The 19,112-nt window shown below is 46.9% G+C and overlaps 1 protein-coding gene across 7 annotated transcripts in view; it reads right to left on the bottom strand.

Annotated features, from left to right (window-relative positions):
- Positions 1-19,112, bottom strand: part of LOC118389715 (disks large homolog 4-like) — a 105,374-nt gene that overhangs the window by 62,994 nt on the left and 23,268 nt on the right. For 2 of the 7 annotated variants that reach the window (XM_052457341.1, XM_052457343.1), the window contains exon 1: positions 6,556-7,000. The exons of 2 other annotated variants lie outside the window; for them this stretch is intronic. In XM_052457341.1, the coding sequence (XP_052313301.1) occupies positions 6,556-6,672 (117 nt within the window). In that variant the 5' untranslated portion in view covers positions 6,673-7,000. Of the gene's footprint in view, positions 1-6,555; positions 7,001-18,202; positions 18,365-19,112 lie in introns of those variants that run through there. 3 more of the 7 variants (XM_052457346.1, XM_052457348.1, XM_052457344.1) reach the window with 2 other exon arrangements.

Below are 19,112 nucleotides of genomic sequence, written 5' to 3'. Positions count from 1 at the left end.
AAAAGTGCATGCAATGTTTTAACACAAATACAGCCCAAGAAGGCATCATAAAGCAAATTTGCTGGAGCAACCAAAGTGTTATTGTTTATGTTTGTGCACCGGTCCACAGCTAACCCGACTAGCCCAACTCCCTGGCTGTGTACACTTACACTACAGTCTGCCGTACTCTCGTCAGATGAGCCTCTACCTATCCTCTCAAAACCTAGAAGATTCGAGGGGTTAACTGGGTGTCTCCTGCCTGCCTGGTGGCCTGTGATTGAGTGTGGCATTAGGATTGGTGTCACGGTGCTACCATCCCCTCTGCACTTTTTGGAAGGAGCCAGACGGGCCGGCGAGGGAGGTGCACTGAGGAGAGGACTGGTCTCAGATCAGCTGCCTAGCAACCAGAGCAGAGAGTGTGTTGCCGTGCCAGAGCAGGGGGCAGTCAGCACTGCTGCTGGATCACATTACACTGAGACAGCAAGACCACAAAACACACAGGGAGAGAGAGTGGGAGAGAGATGAGAGGAAGAGAGATGGGCAGAGAGATGAGAGGAAGAGAGATGGGCAGAGATGGGTAGGGGCATAAGGGGGAGAGAGTTTCATAGAGGGAAGAGGAGATATGAGAAAGAGAGGGGGAGGGGATTTGAGAGAGGGAAGAGGAGAAATGAGAAAGAGAGGGGGAGGGGGTTTGAGAGAGGGAAGAGGAGAAATGAGAAAGAGAGGGGGAGGGGGTTTGAGAGAAGGAAGAGGGAAGAGGAGAAATGAGAAATGAGAAAGAGAGGGGGGAGGGGGTTTTAGAGAGGGAAGAGGAGAAATTAAAAAGAGAGGGGGTTTGAGAGAGGGAAGAGGAGAAATTAAAAAGAGAGGGGGTTTGAGAGAGGGAAGAGGAGAAATGAGAAATGAGAAAGAGAGGGGGAGGGGGTTTGAGAGGGAAGGGGAGAAATGAGAAAGAGAGGGGGTTTGAGAGAGGGAATAGGATAAATGAAAAATGAGAAAGGGGGTTTGAGAGAGGGATGAGGAGAAATGAGAAAGAGGGGGAAGAGGAGGGGTTTTGAGTGAGGGATGTTGAGAAATGGGAGAGGGTCAAGATAGAGGGGGAAAGAAAGAACAAGGACAAAGGTGGGAGGGGTGGAGGAGAGAGCGGGGAGGAGTGAGGTGATGACAATGTGTTTCAAGACTCATCCAAACCACATACTAACAGAGACAAAGAGAAATGCAGTGTTTCCTGTCTCTCTGTGCCAGTTCATCTTGTAAGTTTTTCCCAGTCAACCAGCCATCTTTCCCGTTCTCCTGCTTTTTGCGATTCTCCTTTTTCTGGTACTCCCGGTTTTGACCCTTGCCTGTTTCTGGACTCTGTACCTGCCTTGACCACAAGCCTCTCTGCCACTCTGTACCTCCTGGGCTCTGATCTGGTTTTGACCTTTTTGCCTGTCCACAACCATTCTCTCGCCTAACCCCTTTTGGATTAATAAACATGGTAAGACTCCAACCATCTGCCTCCTGTGTCCACATCTGGGTCTCGCCTTGTGTCATGACAGTTACAGTCACATGCACTGCTAGTTAGATTTAAAGTAATTGTATACCAATGAATGCTTACTCTTAACTTAAGACAATGGAAGATAATTCAATCAATTAAATCTCTCATGTGTGGTCTTAAGGGACAGCGTATCCAGGACAGCTGCTGGGCAGGCTGAGACAGCCTGCACACGACACAGCAGCTCTCAGTTCAATCACTACCGGTCATCTCCATAAAGAGATTACACGGACAAAACATCAAGACAAAAAAGACATTTGGAATCATTTGGGTTCATTAAGAGAATGTGAACCATATGTTCTAGTGTGTGTGGCTTCACATTAAGTTCAGGGCGTCACTCCATTTGTTCCACTGACATTTTGGCATCTCTAGTTTCAGTTGTCCACTCATTGGCTGGGATTCAACCCAGCAAGTCTACACAGTAATGGGCTTGTGCAAGAGTAACGCCAAGCCAGCCAGCGGGAATGATAGAAAAGACCAGGGAGAGAGGGATGGAGAGAAGGGTGGGGGGGGTGTGAAGGAGAGAAGAGTGGGTTAAGAGAAGGAAGGAGAGAACAGAAGAGAGGAGAGTGGGGAAAGAGAGGGAAGGAGAGAACAGATGAGAGGGGGAAAAGAGAGGGAAGGAGAGAAGAGTGGGGAAAGAGAGGGAAGGAGAGAACAGAAGAGAGGAGGGAAAGAGAGGGAAGGAGAGAACAGACGAGAGGGGGGGAAAGAGAGGGAAGGAGAGAACAGACGAGAGGAGAGTGGGGAAAGAGAGAACAGAAGAGAGGAGGGAAAGAGAGGGAAGGAGAGAACAGACGAGAGGGGGGGAAAGAGAGAACAGAAGAGAGGGGGGAAAGAGAGGGAAGGAGAGAAACGAAGAGAGGAGAGTGGGGGAAGAGAGGGAAGGAGAGAACAGACGAGAGGAGAGTGGGGAAAGAGAGCAAAGGAGAGAACAGAAGAGAGGGGGGGAAAGAGAGGGAAGGAGAGAACAGAAGAGAGGGGGGAAAGAGAGGGAAGGAGAGAACAGACAAGAGGGGGGGAAAGAGAGGGAAGGAGAGAACAGACAAGAGGGGGGAAAGAGAGGGAAGGAGAGAACAGACGAGAGGAGAGTGGGGAAAGAGAAGGAAGGAGAGAACAGACGAGAGAGGAGGAAGAGGGAAGATAGTCAATTCAATATCCTCTCTTTACTATCATACAGTTACTCTGCTGAATACGCCAGCCCATTCCCAGCTCCAGAGCATGATGGTAGATACATTAGATCATTCAGAGTGGAAGAGGTCCAGTACTGAATCCAACAGAAGACAACACAAGCGGCAGAATAAATGGGTCAGCTTGATCTAGGGGAAAGTGTGTTAGTGAAACTACTAAGCCAGCTAGCCGTCTGAAGTGCATACCCCCAGAATAGAACTCTCTGAATAAGCTGAACACTTTACAAGACAACACCGATTTACATTCCTACAGAGAACTGCAGGATCTGACTCATATGACTCATGGCCATCTGAGTCTTTGTGGGGGCAGGCAGGTGAGGAGTATTACAGGCTTATTGATTGTGTTATTGGCTTGTTGGCAGTGAGTGACAGCGGGTCCTTGGGTTCCTGTGAGTAGCCCAGTGTTCCGGTAGAGAGTACAGCCCAGTGTTCTGGTAGAGAGTACAGCCCAGTGTTCCGGTAGAGGGTACAGCCCAGTGTTCCGGTAGAGAGTACAGCCCAGTGTTCCGGTAGAGAGTACAGCCCAGTGTTCCGGTAGAGAGTACAGCCCAGTGTTCCGGTAGAGAGTACAGCCCAGTGTTCCGGTAGAGAGTACAGCCCAGTGTTCCGGTAGAGAGTACAGCCCAGTGTTCCGGTAGAGAGTACAGCCCAGTGTTCCGGTAGAGAGTACAGCCCAGTGTTCCGGTAGAGAGTACAGCCCAGTGTTCCGGTAGAGAGTACAGCCCAGTGTTCCGGTAGAGAGTACAGCCCAGTGTTCCGGTAGAGAGTACAGCCCAGTGTTCCGGTAGAGAGTACAGCCCAGTGTTCCCGGTAGAGAGTACAGCCCAGTGTTCCGGTAGAGAGTACAGCCCAGTGTTCCGGTAGAGAGTACAGCCCAGTGTTCCGGTAGAGAGTACAGCCCAGTGTTCTGGTAGAGAGTACAGCCCAGTGTTCCGGTAGAGGGTACAGCCCAGTGTTCCGGTAGAGAGTACAGCCCAGTGTTCCGGTAGAGGGTACAGCCCAGTGTTCCGGTAGAGAGTACAGCCCAGTGTTCCAGTAGAGAGTACAGCCCAGTGTTCCGGTAGAGAGTACAGCCCAGTGTTCCGGTAGAGGGTACAGCCCAGTGTTCCAGTAGAGAATACAGCCCAGTGTTTTCCGGTAGAGAGCTCATAAGTAAATTCCCTGGGTGTGCTGAGTATTGATCCCCACGTTCGGTCGGAACTGTCTTTAACCATTCACGACTGGGAGAGTTAGCCTCAACTTGAACTGCTATCCTCAAAGACCTCCCCCATCCCCCTCAACCAGAACAGCAACTCAAACCAGGTCACACTAAACACAGCTTTCAAGTTTTGATGATGGGTCTCTAGGAAAGCTTACAAGCTCCGCTGACTTCATTTCAGGAAGTCGAATATTTACACATACTGCCAATAGGAGTACTAAACCGCAGCAAAGTGCACGGCAGAACTTCCTCAATCGCTCTCTTCCACATAAAAACCAGGGGTTTCAATGACAGTGGAGTGACTAGCACTATCATGACTGCTAGGTGGAGAGGTGAACGTGCGTCACGGAGGTTCATTCAGGACATCGCCACCGTGGAGATCACCTTAGGAGTTGAGCAGTGTAGAGAAAGTATTGGAACATAACACACACAGTGGAACAATAGCCTGGTCCAGTAGTACCCAGGAAGTAGGCAGGAAATTGACCTATTTCCAGCATGTGAAACAGGAAGAACAATAAATCATGCTAAGACTGAAACCAAGTGCTGGCCAACTGTCTCCCCTTTTGTATAAGTGCATGTTAGTAGTTCCATTTTGATTTTCAATACACTTCAAATGATTGGTACGCTCCAACAATTCTCACCAGTGCCTCGTGTTCACATGGTGATCTGAGTAGAAGGGGAGGAAGGGACATATTGCTATTTGTAGTGGCTTTGGAGTGGAGTCTGTTTGAGTGTGGGTGTGGACCAGGATGGTGTTGAGGGTGGGAGGGAAGGTGGGCAGTAGTGTCTGGTGCTGAAGGGAGGTGAGAGGAGGTGAAGTGGAGGTGCATCCTGGGTGTCATGGGGGAACCCAAGGATCTGTACACGTCAGAGACAGCCCCGTCAATCAGTGGGCCAGAGAGAACACCCACTTTCACACAGCACTGTGGCCAGATCAAGGAGGGAGTCCTAGGCACCTTGCTAGTGGACACAGCATGGCCATTTGGCAGAGTCACAGAAGAAATGGTTGGCTAGATACAGCTAACAGACTGGGAGGAAAACAGGCAGAAGACCCATTCCATGCCATGTGGAAGGAGACAGAGCAAGCTGTCAGGCCGGAAACACCTGAAAATGGGAGGGGGGTGGATGAGGCACTCAAACCTACAGATATGGCCATATGACAACCCCAATCTTATTAATAAGTGTCTTTGAAAGCGTTATAGACAGCATTAAAGGACCAGTGAAGTCAAAAACTTGATTTCTTTCCTATGTTTTGACATATATTTCCACACTACGAGGTTGGAATAACTCCGTGAAATTAGGAAAACAATGACACCATTTTAGTGTAAGTGCTGTTTAAAAATACTTTTGGTGGGATGGAGTTTTGGCCTGCCTGGGGACATCACCACGCTAGTTTTCAGGTTACATATTCCTCCCATTAGGCTCATTCAACTAGGCCCCTCACTCAGACAGTTCTAGCACAATTCTTGCTTGAGAAACTGCTCTTTGTTTTGACCATTTGAATTGAAGAGAAAAAACAACAACAGGAAGGTCCTTGTCACCCAGAAATGATTTGATATTGAGATCAAATCAGCTGCATTGGGCCTTTAACTTATATACACAGGCTGTGGTTGCCCAACTGGAAACACACACGCCTAGCTCACCACTGGGTGACAAATCTACTGGTTCTACAGACGTTCTAAAGACAGTTTCAATTAACTCACTCCAAAAGACCTTTTGCCTACCAAGGCTGGTGGCATTAAATACAGTCAATATAGACACAGTCTGGTCTCCATGAGAGGGATTTAATTAGCAGTGGCACCATTCCTTACACTAGACACCGCCCCTACCAATTAGCATCCTATATGGAATGATGGGTGTCATCAAAGTGAACGCCTTTAGCGATTTATCCCAAGGTCACCAACAACTCGCTCAGATTACAAGCACAACAAGCTATATCTGTATCTCTTTTGTCGGGAAGCAAAACACACAACTCATGACCACACAGCTGTGTGGTAAAGCAGAACAGTGCTCCCGCTGGTTTACACCCCGCCCATTGTCCCGAACAGCACAACTGTGAAGTATAATGTGAGTTGTTCGTGTCTTTACAAGATAATCAAACGGTACCATCTACGTAACATGCATGGCTGGCTCAGATAGGCTATGCCGGTCGATATTCCATGTAAATGGCCTATGGAAATGAAGCATCTAAATGTCGGAGTGCAACCACGCTTGACCACGGTGTTGATCTGAGCATACCGTACGGTATTATGAGGCGTGAATAATCCACACGCGCAGGCCTGGACTACCAGGGAACACATGTAACACATGTCACATTTCAAAACCCCAGATAATCGGCGATGGAAATCATAATGGAGAAAGTGAAAACACAACAGTCACCTAAGTGTAAGGCAGTGGGTTATCTGTGGGGAAATGATCACAATGCCGAGTCAGCTATTTAATTGTGTCAACAGAATGGTTTAGGCTTGTGTAGCACTTTGAACACAAACTAGGAACATGCTTACGCACAAATACACACACCGACACACGCGCGCGCACTATGGTATCTCATTCATCTTTTTAAGTCGGCTCATCATCTCCTCGCGTTCTCTCTCCGTCGACGTAATAGCGTCGCTACAACAACTGTTACACCGAACCTGTTCTAAGCTTACCTTGCAACCGAACATGAGGGAGAGAGTCCGGTTGCTGCAGATGACCTTACACTGACACATCACCGGCGAGGGGCACTTTAGATTCCTAACAGGCGGAGACATCAGTTCAACACCCATATACCAGACTACACCCGTCCACCACCAGAGCCGCGATGCTGGAGAAGAGGGAGGGTTGAAGAGCGGGAGTCGAGGCAGGTGACTAGGCTGTGCACGGTTGGTAGGCTACCCGAAGACGTGCTAGGCTACCCAACGTTGAAATCCGATGTTCAACTCAAAAATAACTTTACGTTCACGAGCATGAATTATGGATTGCAGCTTGGCCACCGGACAGATGTTAAGGTTGAAATGCTGTTGTTCCCTCATGTTCCGCCTATTCAAGTGTTACAAGAACACCATCATTCATGATTCGCACAAGTCTTCATCCACATCGGCCTCGCTCGCTCGCTCTCTCTCTCTCTCTCTCTCTCTCTCTCTCTCTCTCTCTCTCTCTCTCTCTCTCTCCCTCTCCTCCCCCTCGCTCTCTCTCTCCCTCTCCACCGTAAGGTTTGGATTTCATGCGCAATTCTAATTGGAACATATAGGGTCTGCATCTGTGAAGCAAGACAAAAGCAGTTATGCTATTGGCTCCCACGCGGACATAGGCTATCGATTATAACACATCATGCACGACTGATATTAGACGGTATAGGTTACTTGTAATCAAAACATGCACACAAGCGAATACAGTAAATTATTTACTATCATGAGCTGACGTTCCCACATCATAGTCTCCTCACACTGTCTGCTGCTCACGCTCACACCAAATCTGCTGCGATCATAAAATTGTCTATTGTGCCTATGGTGTGCTACTGGCGCCCCCCCGTGGACCAATGGAAAAGTGTCTACAAGGAACTGTCCATGGTCCTGAAATGCGAATAAAGCTTCAACACAGCAATGGCCAGCAACACGCTCTTTTCAGCGTGCAAACGCGGTCACACCTGTAGGCCTATGTCAGCATGCGGCGGTATTGTTAGCACTGAAAGACCCATCTTAAAACAATCTAAGTAGACGCTTAGGATCAAACCCGCAGAGACACAAACTCACACAAGGTCATCCAAGGTCTTAGTAGCATTGTATGACAGAGCCTCCATACTCTATTCTCATAAGAAAGCACTTAGCAGAGGCCTAGCTAAAACACATAGGAAAGACTATAGGCTCTACCTCTTCCGGGAAATAATTATTTTCCAGATTAGGCCTAATATGCCTCTCTCTCTCTCTCTCTCTCTCTCTCTCTCTCTCTCTCTCTCTCTCTCTCTCTCTCTCTCTCTCTCTCTCTCACTCACTCACTCACTCACTCTCACTCACTCACTCACACACACGTAACACTAAACGGATCGGAATCCAACGGTTCAAGTGGTAGGTGCTGGCTGACTGCGTCCACAAGGTGGAGCGAGAGAAGCAGGTGGACTAAATATTGTGCATTCATCTCAGGACCGACTGCGGCGCGGGGCTCCACGCTCTCGAATGACGTCAATGTTAAATGGAACAGATGCAACCGGTCGAGACGCACAGGGTGTGCAAAGATAAACTACCCTTTTCATGTCATTCCAAAAACCTTGTCTCCCCCCTGTAATAAGACTCGGTCAGGTAAAGTGTGGCGAACGATAACATTTGTATGTGTGGGCTGTTATTATTCCAAAAGAAGTTCAACATTTCCAGTTTCCGTGCAACATCCTGGATTCAGTTTTACCTGCTGCCGATGCAGACAGACCACAGTGGTTCATAAACTAACAAATCAATTGTGTACACAACAAAGCTACTCCATGGGGCTCTTTATCCGATCAATGCCAAAACACTTAGATCTGAGAGATCTCAATGTAAGCAACAAGAAAGCTCACTGTTTCATAAAACATTAAAACCATGTTATTATTTGCCCACAAATAATAGAATGGAACAAAGCAGCAAGTAGAAAAGAAAAACAAATAGAAATAAATAAATATATATATATATGTATATATGTATGTATGTGTGTGAGAGAGAGAGAGAGACAGAGAGAGAGAGAGAGAGAGAGAGAACACGTTGGTGGTTCTAGCTGTTTCTGCATGATCCGTTATTGTGTGTAGATGACGAAGCATGCTGTGCTTTGTAGCCTCACAACGCGGTTTCCATGGATATTTTGCTCTGAAATAGAGCTTCGACCTTGGTTGCGGTGTACCAAACATTGTGGAGGCAGTACTTTCATAAAATACTCAGATATATCCAAACAAACACATGGTGACAAACAAGGTAAAGATTGCATTGATAGATGCATACTGCCACAAGCTGTTAGTCACAACAACCCAAAGGAAATCATCGCTAATTGTATAATAAACAGTCAAGAGAACATATGCATTATCCATATCAGAAGACACTGGAGTCCTTCCAAACACTGTTACGCAAAACACTAATAGCCTGTTTAAAGAGGCTCTGGATAATGTTGTTGGTTATGGACATATACCATGATGTAGTCAATGTCTGGTGTCTTATATGGCTAGCCACAGACAGTGTGGCCCCTAGCTGCCACGGTCATAGCAGCCTATACGTGGGGCTGGCCTGCCCCTCAGTGGGATCTGGCAGTACTGCTTTCTAGCTCTCGCATCACATGGGACTCTGCTTGGATATATGATCAAAAATGAACGTTTTTCTGGATCTTTGAAAGGTTTCTGTTTATTCATCAACACCCCCCCACCCCCCATTTTCTAAAATAGAACTCGCAAAACAACTCAACTACTATCCACAGCTGCTACATTGAGAGTTGGCATTGTGTAATAATGTTTTCCATCTCACTGCTGCTTTGTGTATCAGTGATTTTTATATCCCAGCAGTGCATTGTGTAGTGGTAAACTTCACATCCCAGCTCTGCACTGCATTGGGTGAACAAGCACACAGAAGAGAGAGGAAACCCCACAAGAGCCAGATCGTTTCCATGACAACATCTGCAGGGGGCGGGATTCCCCATCGAATAGTCCATTGGCTAACTGCCTGATGGTCAGGACGCCATGTTCCTCTAAAGGATGGCTGCACACATCCTCATGAACTCTCCTATACAGCCTCCTACAGTGTACAGTCAGTCCTCATGAACTCTCCTATACAGCCTCCTACAGTGTACAGTCATGAACTCTCCTATACAGCCTCCTACAGTGTACAGTCAGTCCTCATGAACTCTCCTATACAGCCTCCTACAGTGTACAGTCATGGACTCTCCTATACAGCCTCTATAATGTACAGTCAGTCCTCATGAACTCTCCTATACAGCCTCCTACAGTGTACAGTCATGGACTCTCCTATACAGCCTCCTATAGTGTACAGTCAGTCCTCATGAACTCTCCTATACAGCCTCCTACAGTGTACAGTCATGGACTCTCCTATACAGCCTCTATAATGTACAGTCAGTCCTCATGGACTCTCCTATACAGCCTCCTATAGTGTACAGTCAGTCCTCATGAACTCTCCTATACAGCCTCCTACAGTGTACAGTCATGAACTCTCCTATACAGCCTCCTACAGTGTCAGTCCTCATGAACTCTCCTATACAGCCTCCTACAGTGTACAGTCATGGACTCTCCTATACAGCCTCCTACAGTGTACAGTCATGACTGTACACACAGCCTCCTATAGTGTACAGCCAGTCCTCATAAACTCTCCTATACATCCTCCTACAGTGTCAGTCATGGACTCTCCTATACAGCCTCCTACAGTGTACAGTCATGAACTCTCTTATACAGCCTCCTACAGTGTACAGTCATGAACACTCCTATACAGCCTCCTATAGTGTACAGCCAGTCCTCATGAACTCTCCTATACAGCTTCCTACAGTGTACAGTCATGAACTATCCTATACAGCCTCCTACAGTGTCAGTCATGAACTATCCTATACAGCCTCCTACAGTGTCAGTCCTCATGAACTCTCCTATACAGCCTCCTACAGTGTACAGTCATGAACTCCTATACATCCTCCTACAGTGTACAGCCATTAACTATCCTATACAGCCTCCTCAGTGAAGTCAGTCCTCATGAACTCTCCTATACAGCCTCCTACAGTGTACAGTCATGAACTCTCCTATACAGCCTCCTACAGTGTCAGTCCTCATCTCTCCTATACAGCCTCCTACAGTGTACAGTCATGGACTCTCCTATACAGCCTCCTACAGTGTACAGTCATGAACACTCCTATACAGCCTCCTATAGTGTACAGCCAGTCCTCATGAACTCTCCTATACATCCTCCTACAGTGTCAGTCATGGACTCTCCTATACAGCCTCCTACAGTGTACAGTCATGAACTCTCTTATACAGCCTCCTACAGTGTACAGTCATGAACACTCCTATACAGCCTCCTATAGTGTACAGCCAGTCCTCATGAACTCTCCTATACAGCCTCCTACAGTGTCAGTCATGAACTATCCTATACAGCCTCCTACAGTGTCAGTCCTCATGAACTCTCCTATACAGCCTCCTACAGTGTACAGTCATGAACACTCCTATACAGCCTCCTACAGTGTACAGTCAGTCCTCATGAACTCTCCTATACCTCCTCCTACAGTGTACAGTCATGAACTCTCCTGTTCAGCCTCCTACAGTGTACAGTCATGAACTCTCCTATACAGCCTCCTACAGTGTACCGTCAGTCCTCATGAACTCTCCTATACAGCCTCCTACAGTGTCAGTCATCATTAACTCTCCTATACAGCCTCCTACAGTGTGCAGTCATGGACTCTCCTTTACAGTCTCCTACAGTGTACAGTCATGAACTCTCCTATACAGCCTCCTACAGTGTACCGTCAGTCCTCATGAACTCTCCTATACAGCCTCCTACAGTGTCAGTCATCATTAACTCTCCTATACAGCCCCCTACAGTGTACAGTCATGAACTCTCCTATACAGCCTCCTACAGTGTACAGTCAGTCCTCATGAACTCTCCTATACATCCTCCTACAGTGTACAGTCATGAACTCTCCTGTACAGCCTCCTACAGTGTACCGTCAGTCCTCATGAACTCTCCAATACAGCCTCCTACAGTGTCAGTCATCATTAACTCTCCTATACAGCCTCCTACAGTGTACAGTCATGAACTCTCTTATACAGCCTCCTACAGTGTACAGTCATGAACACTCCTATACAGCCTCCTATAGTGTACAGCCAGTCCTCATGAACTCTCCTATACAGCTCCTCCAGTGTACAGTCATGAACTATCCTATACAGCCTCCTACAGTGTCAGTCATGAACTCTCCTATACAGCCTCCTACAGTGTACAGCCATGAACTATCCTATACAGCCTCCTACAGTGTACAGTCAGTCCTCATGAACACTCCTATACAGCCTCCTATAGTGTACAGCCAGTCCTCATGAACTATCCTATACAGCCTCCTACAGTGTACAGTCATGAACTCTCCTATACAGCCTCCTACAGTGTCAGTCCTCATGAACTCTCCTATACAGCCTCCTACAGTGTACAGTCATGGACTCTCCTATACAGCCTCCTACAGTGTACAGTCATGAACACTCCTATACAGCCTCCTATAGTGTACAGCCAGTCCTCATGAACTCTCCTATACATCCTCCTACAGTGTCAGTCATGGACTCTCCTATACAGCCTCCTACAGTGTACAGTCATGAACTCTCTTATACAGCCTCCTACAGTGTACAGTCATGAACACTCCTATACAGCCTCCTATAGTGTACAGCCAGTCCTCATGAACTCTCCTATACAGCCTCCTACAGTGTACAGTCATGAACTATCCTATACAGCCTCCTACAGTGTCAGTCATGAACTATCCTATACAGCCTCCTACAGTGTCAGTCCTCATGAACTCTCCTATACAGCCTCCTACAGTGTACAGCCATGAACTCTCCTATACAGCCTCCTACAGTGTCAGTCCTCATGAACTCTCCTATACAGCCTCCTACAGTGTACAGTCATGGACTCTCCTATACAGCCTCCTACAGTGTACAGTCATGAACACTCCTATACAGCCTCCTACAGTGTACCGTCAGTCCTCATGAACTCTCCTATACAGCCTCCTACAGTGTCAGTCATCATTAACTCTCCTATACAGCCTCCTACAGTGTGCAGTCATGGACTCTCCTTTACAGTCTCCTACAGTGTACAGTCATGAACTCTCCTATACAGCCTCCTACAGTGTACCGTCAGTCCTCATGAACTCTCCTATACAGCCTCCTACAGTGTCAGTCATCATTAACTCTCCTATACAGCCTCCTACAGTGTACAGTCATGAACTCTCCTATACAGCCTCCTACAGTGTACAGTCAGTCCTCATGAACTCTCCTATACATCCTCCTACAGTGTACAGTCATGAACTCTCCTGTACAGCCTCCTACAGTGTACCGTCAGTCCTCATGAACTCTCCAATACAGCCTCCTACAGTGTCAGTCATCATTAACTCTCCTATACAGCCTCCTACAGTGTACAGTCATGAACTCTCTTATACAGCCTCCTACAGTGTACAGTCATGAACACTCCTATACAGCCTCCTATAGTGTACAGCCAGTCCTCATGAACTCTCCTATACAGCTTCCTACAGTGTACAGTCATGAACTATCCTATACAGCCTCCTACAGTGTCAGTCATGAACTCTCCTATACAGCCTCCTACAGTGTACAGCCATGAACTATCCTATACAGCCTCCTACAGTGTACAGTCAGTCCTCATGAACACTCCTATACAGCCTCCTATAGTGTACAGCCAGTCCTCATGAACTATCCTATACAGCCTCCTACAGTGTACAGTCATGAACTCTCCTATACAGCCTCCTACAGTGTCAGTCCTCATGAACTCTCCTATACAGCCTCCTACAGTGTACAGTCATGGACTCTCCTATACAGCCTCCTACAGTGTACAGTCATGAACACTCCTATACAGCCTCCTATAGTGTACAGCCAGTCCTCATGAACTCTCCTATACATCCTCCTACAGTGTCAGTCATGGACTCTCTTATACAGCCTCCTACAGTGTACAGTCATGAACACTCCTATACAGCCTCCTATAGTGTACAGCCAGTCCTCATGAACTCTCCTATACAGCCTCCTACAGTGTACAGTCATGAACTATCCTATACAGCCTCCTACAGTGTCAGTCATGAACTATCCTATACAGCCTCCTATAGTGTACAGCCAGTCCTCATGAACTCTCCTATACATCCTCCTACAGTGTCAGTCCTCATGAACTCTCCTATACAGCCTCCTACAGTGTACAGTCATGAACACTCCTATACAGCCTCCTACAGTGTACAGTCAGTCCTCATGAACTCTCCTATACCTCCTCCTACACTGTACAGTCATGAACTCTCCTGTTCAGCCTCCTACAGTGTGCAGTCATGGACTCTCCTTTACAGTCTCCTACAGTGTACAGTCATGAACTCTCCTATACAGCCTCCTACAGTGTACCGTCAGTCCTCATGAACTCTCCTATACAGCCTCCTACAGTGTCAGTCATCATTAACTCTCCTATACAGCCTCCTACAGTGTGCAGTCATGGACTCTCCTTTACAGTCTCCTACAGTGTACAGTCATGAACTCTCCTATACAGCCTCCTACAGTGTACCGTCAGTCCTCATGAACTCTCCTATACAGCCTCCTACAGTGTCAGTCATCATTAACTCTCCTATACAGCCTCCTACAGTGTACAGTCATGAACTCTCCTATACAGCCTCCTACAGTGTACAGTCAGTCCTCATGAACTCTCCTATACATCCTCCTACAGTGTACAGTCATGAACTCTCCTATACAGCCTCCTACAGTGTCAGTCATCATTAACTCTCCTATACAGTCTCCTACAGTGTACAGTCATGAACTCTCCTATACAGCCTCCTACAGTGTACCGTCAGTCCTCATGAACTCTCCAATACAGCCTCCTACAGTGTCAGTCATCATTAACTATCCTATACAGCCTCCTACAGTGTGCAGTCATGGACTCTCCTTTACAGTCTCCTACAGTGTACAGTCATGAACTCTCCTATACAGCCTCCTACAGTGTACCGTCAGTCCTCATGAACTCTCCTATACAGCCTCCTACAGTGTCAGTCATCATTAACTCTCCTATACAGCCTCCTACAGTGTACAGTCATGAACTCTCCTATACAGCCTCCTACAGTGTACAGTCAGTCCTCATGAACTCTCCTATACATCCTCCTACAGTGTACAGTCATGAACTCTCCTATACAGTCTCCTACAGTGTACAGTCAGTCCTCATGAACTCTCCTATACCTCCTCCTACAGTGTAAAGTCATGAACTCTCCTGTTCAGCCTCCTACAGTGTACAGTCATGAACTCTCCTGTTCAGCCTCCTACAGTGTACAGTCATGAACTCTCCTGTTCAGCCTCCTACAGTGTACAGTCATGAACTCTCCTGTTCAGCCTCCCACAGTGTAAAGTCATGAACTCTCCTGTTCAGCCTCCCACAGTGTACAGTCATGAACTCTCCTGTTCAGCCTCCTACAGTGTACAGTCATGAACTCTCCTGTACAGCCTCCTACAGTGTACAGTCATGAACTCTCCTGTACAGCCTCCTGCATAGTATAGTCAGGCCATAGGTCTCCTTCCTCCTGCCACATTGGCCCTGACTGATACAGTCTCCTTTCTTCCGTGATTTGATGTGACTTAGGTTTGATTATAACACCGGGGATACGTTGTTATTGTATTTAAGTGACAAAAGCCTATTTGTAGGTTACAGTCACTCCTGACCCATAGACTACAAAACAAAAAACAGATGAATTCATGAACCAATTAATGAATTTGGGTGAATTATACCTTTATTGTTAGGGCTGGTTAAAGGTAATCTAAACTGTTGTAACATTGTTCCAAGCAGTTGTTGAGACTCATTACTGGGTGCTTCCCTACAGGGCTTGGACCAACATACAGACTCCTCAGTCCCACCAGGGTTACTGGATACAATGGCCTTGTTTAACTTCAAGCTAACTAACTCTGGATGAATTCCAAGCTAACTAACCCTGGAGACATTCAAGCTAACTAACCCTGGATAAATTCTAAACTAACTAACCCTGGAGAAATTCAAGCTAACTAACCCTGGATAAATCCAAGCTAACTATAAATAAAAAATAAATAATGCCATTTAGCAGACGTAATCCAAAGCGACTAACCATGTGTGCATACATTCTAAACTGGGTGGTCCTGGGATCGAACCCACTACCCTGGCGTTAAAGCGCCATGCTCTACCAACTGAGCCACAGAACTAACCCTGGATACATTCTAAACTAACTAACCCTGGATAAATTCAAGCTAACTAACCCTGGATAAATTCAAGCTAACTAACCCTGGAGTTATTCAAGCTAACTAACCCTGGAGATATTCAAGCTAACTAACCCTGGAGATATTCAAGCTAACTAACCCTGGATAAATTCAAGCTTGATTGTAATAGGGTTCTCTTTCTTCTCTCATCACAGAATGTTTTGTGGACCATTCAGATCAAAATGGGAATGGGATTTTGGCCGGTATAAGACTCTCTGCACACAGTTTCTATGTAAATGTGATTACTACTGTATACTACTACTGTCATTGTCTCAGTGGAAGGTCAGATGAAGGCACTATGAATGGTATCATCAACTCAAAAACAGTTATAAGGTAACATAAATAGAATCCCGGCATAACAGCTCTTGCAGATTGTCAGATATTCACGATATGAAGCCCAAGGAGCGGCGCTATCTGAAAGGACCTGTAGAGAGATTTCTACCTGTTGCTATCTGTTTAAGACCTACAGCAAACAGTGTTGGACAACCTGAAAAGGAGAAGCCTCATCAGGGACCCACAGGACTAGACGTTTATCTTCCAGCTCAACGCCAGCGACGACTAACACGCCTGGTTCAATACTGACCAAAGGCTTGGTCATTTGACTAGTTGGATCTGGCGTGCTCTGGCGCTGGGCTGGAGGAGTAACGTCCAATCCTGGGGGTCTCTGTGAACAGATTGGTAAACACTAACATTGCAGGAAGACATCCTTTCGTCCTCTCCAGTGGGAAGGCCAGAGACCTGTTGCCTCTTTAAAGGCGCAGTCAACAGACGTTTGGTCACTTTAACACAGGCGTCATCTATGCCCAACCCTTTTTAAAACCTCATGTCCTGTATTTCTATAGAACATGTACTAATGTAGGTTCTCCACAAGAACTACATCCACAGTGCATAATTTACCATAACGATGTGTTATGCCAATGCTGTTAATGCATGCAGATGACAGCTATATATAGCATAATGTGTTGGTGCAAACGAATTACTTCTGCTTTCAGACCACAGATTACAGCCAATGTGACCCATGTGACAAAACAACATGTCCCTTTCACCCTGACACATGCACACATGCACACACGCACACACACACACACGCACACACACACACACACACACACACACACACACACACACACACACACACACACACACACACACACACACACACACACACACACACACACACACACACACACACACACACACACACACACGAGCAAAGGCATTCATAGAATCCTGTCTGTTGGCTTCTGCTCTTTTCTAGACATGCTAAATGCACCTACCTGCATTAGGGATATAGGGTTTCATCAGGGGCCAATTGTAGTGGAGTGAATAGTTACAGGGTCTGATGTTCCTCCCTTAGCCCCGGTCTGTCTCCCCCAATACCTCTCTATGACCACTGAGACCTGCATCATCTCTGGACATACAATGACCTGACACACGTCACCTTGTCACACCACTCCAGACGAGACACCCGCCACCCTGAGACACAACAAACACAGTGAGACTGACACGCACGCAGCAATACACACACACAAACAAACACACACCACACAGCTCTGTTCGCCTGGCTACATTAAGTCATCTCTCAGTTCAGTAATGGCCAGACAGCTCAGGCACTGTTTATGTCCACTCAGCTTATTAAGCCTGGAGGAGACCTTGGCTCCCAGTAACTAATCAATGCTCTCATGTTCCCATTAATGCATTTACACACACACACACACACACACACACACACACACACACACACACACACACACACACACACACACACACACACGCACACACACACACACGCACACACGCACACACACACACACACACACACACACACACACACACACACACACACACACACACACACACACACACACACACACACACACTGTAAATAGAAACAATAGACACACACACACACACTACAGACTAACACACACTAACAAATATTATCTAACAGAGGGAGTTTATCAAAGGCACATACATCCATGTACTCCTGTGTTCAACAAGTCTACTAAAACCACTCTCAATATGCACTTACTCTGACACAGACCCACATGTGCCAGGGCACGTTCATACGCTCTCACACAAGTCCCCACCCTGCCTTAAACACACATACGTATGCCTGCATAACTATAAATCTAAGGAACACACCCAAATACAGCATGCACGACATACGACAAAAGCAGAGATTTTACCTCCAGCTCCTATCAGTGCTAAGCTATAGATGACCAGACAGACCGACAGATTGACCCCCGTCTCCCACAGCAACTACCCACTCATCAACAACACTTCGACCTGACATGCCAGACACAGACGGAGAGAGCGAATGAGAGGAAAGAACAACAGACACAGAGAGAGGTAAATGTACCTACCACACACGAGCAGAGGGAAGGGAGCTTAGTGCGGCCCTTCATGAGCGAGAGACACAGAAAAACAGCCTCTCAGACACCCGCAGTAAAGGAGGGATGGAGGGAAGGGGGGAGAGAGAGATGGGAGACTGTGGATGGGTAGGGGTGAAATAAAAAAGAGAAGTGGGGAGGGGAAGAGACGGAGGGGGGTTGTCGTAGCAGATAAGGAGAGAGAGTTTTTCCTGGAAGACAGAGTTGGTGTAGGGTATGTCTCAGTGTTACGGCTAGGGTCTGAACAGAGAGAGCTGGCGGACTGATCCAGCCGTGACTCACAAAATATCTTTGTCACAGCCAGTGAGGGGAGAGAGAGAGAGAAGTGAGAGAGAGGGAGAGAAGGAGAAAGAGAGTGTAGACCTCACCTACGCTTTTCGCATGTATTTTCTGCTCTTCCAGTCAAACATGCAGTACTGTTCTTACTCTCTCTCTCTCTCTCTCTCTCTCTCTCTCTCTCTCTCTCTCTCTCTCTCTCTCTCTCTCTCTCTCTCTCTCTCTCTCTCTCTCTCTCTCTCTCTCTCTCTCTCTCTCTCTCTCTCTGTCTCTCTCGCTCTCTCACTCTCACTCTCACTCTCTCTGTCTCTCTCTCTCTTTCTTTCTTTCTCTCTCTCTCTCTCTCTCTCTCTCTCTCTCTCTGACATACACACACCTCCCCCTTTCCTTCCTCATTTAGATTCCTTCTATATGACTCAGGTCTGAGACAGCGGTGGGAATTGAGAGTGGAGGAAACACTGTATTGGACTGTGATATTGTTGCAGCTTTTTCAAATGAGGACACATGGAATCCAACCAAAATATTTGTCATTTGAGAAAGCACTGTGAAGGGTCAATTATAGCTAACTGTGTTCTGGCAGCACACATTCTGGAGTACACATTATAAT

Source organism: Oncorhynchus keta, chromosome 11, assembly GCF_023373465.1.
Source record: "Oncorhynchus keta strain PuntledgeMale-10-30-2019 chromosome 11, Oket_V2, whole genome shotgun sequence".
Lineage (NCBI taxonomy): Eukaryota > Metazoa > Chordata > Actinopteri > Salmoniformes > Salmonidae > Oncorhynchus > Oncorhynchus keta.
Note: the sequence above shows the minus strand (reverse complement) of the source record. Positions and strands in the feature narration are given on the sequence as shown.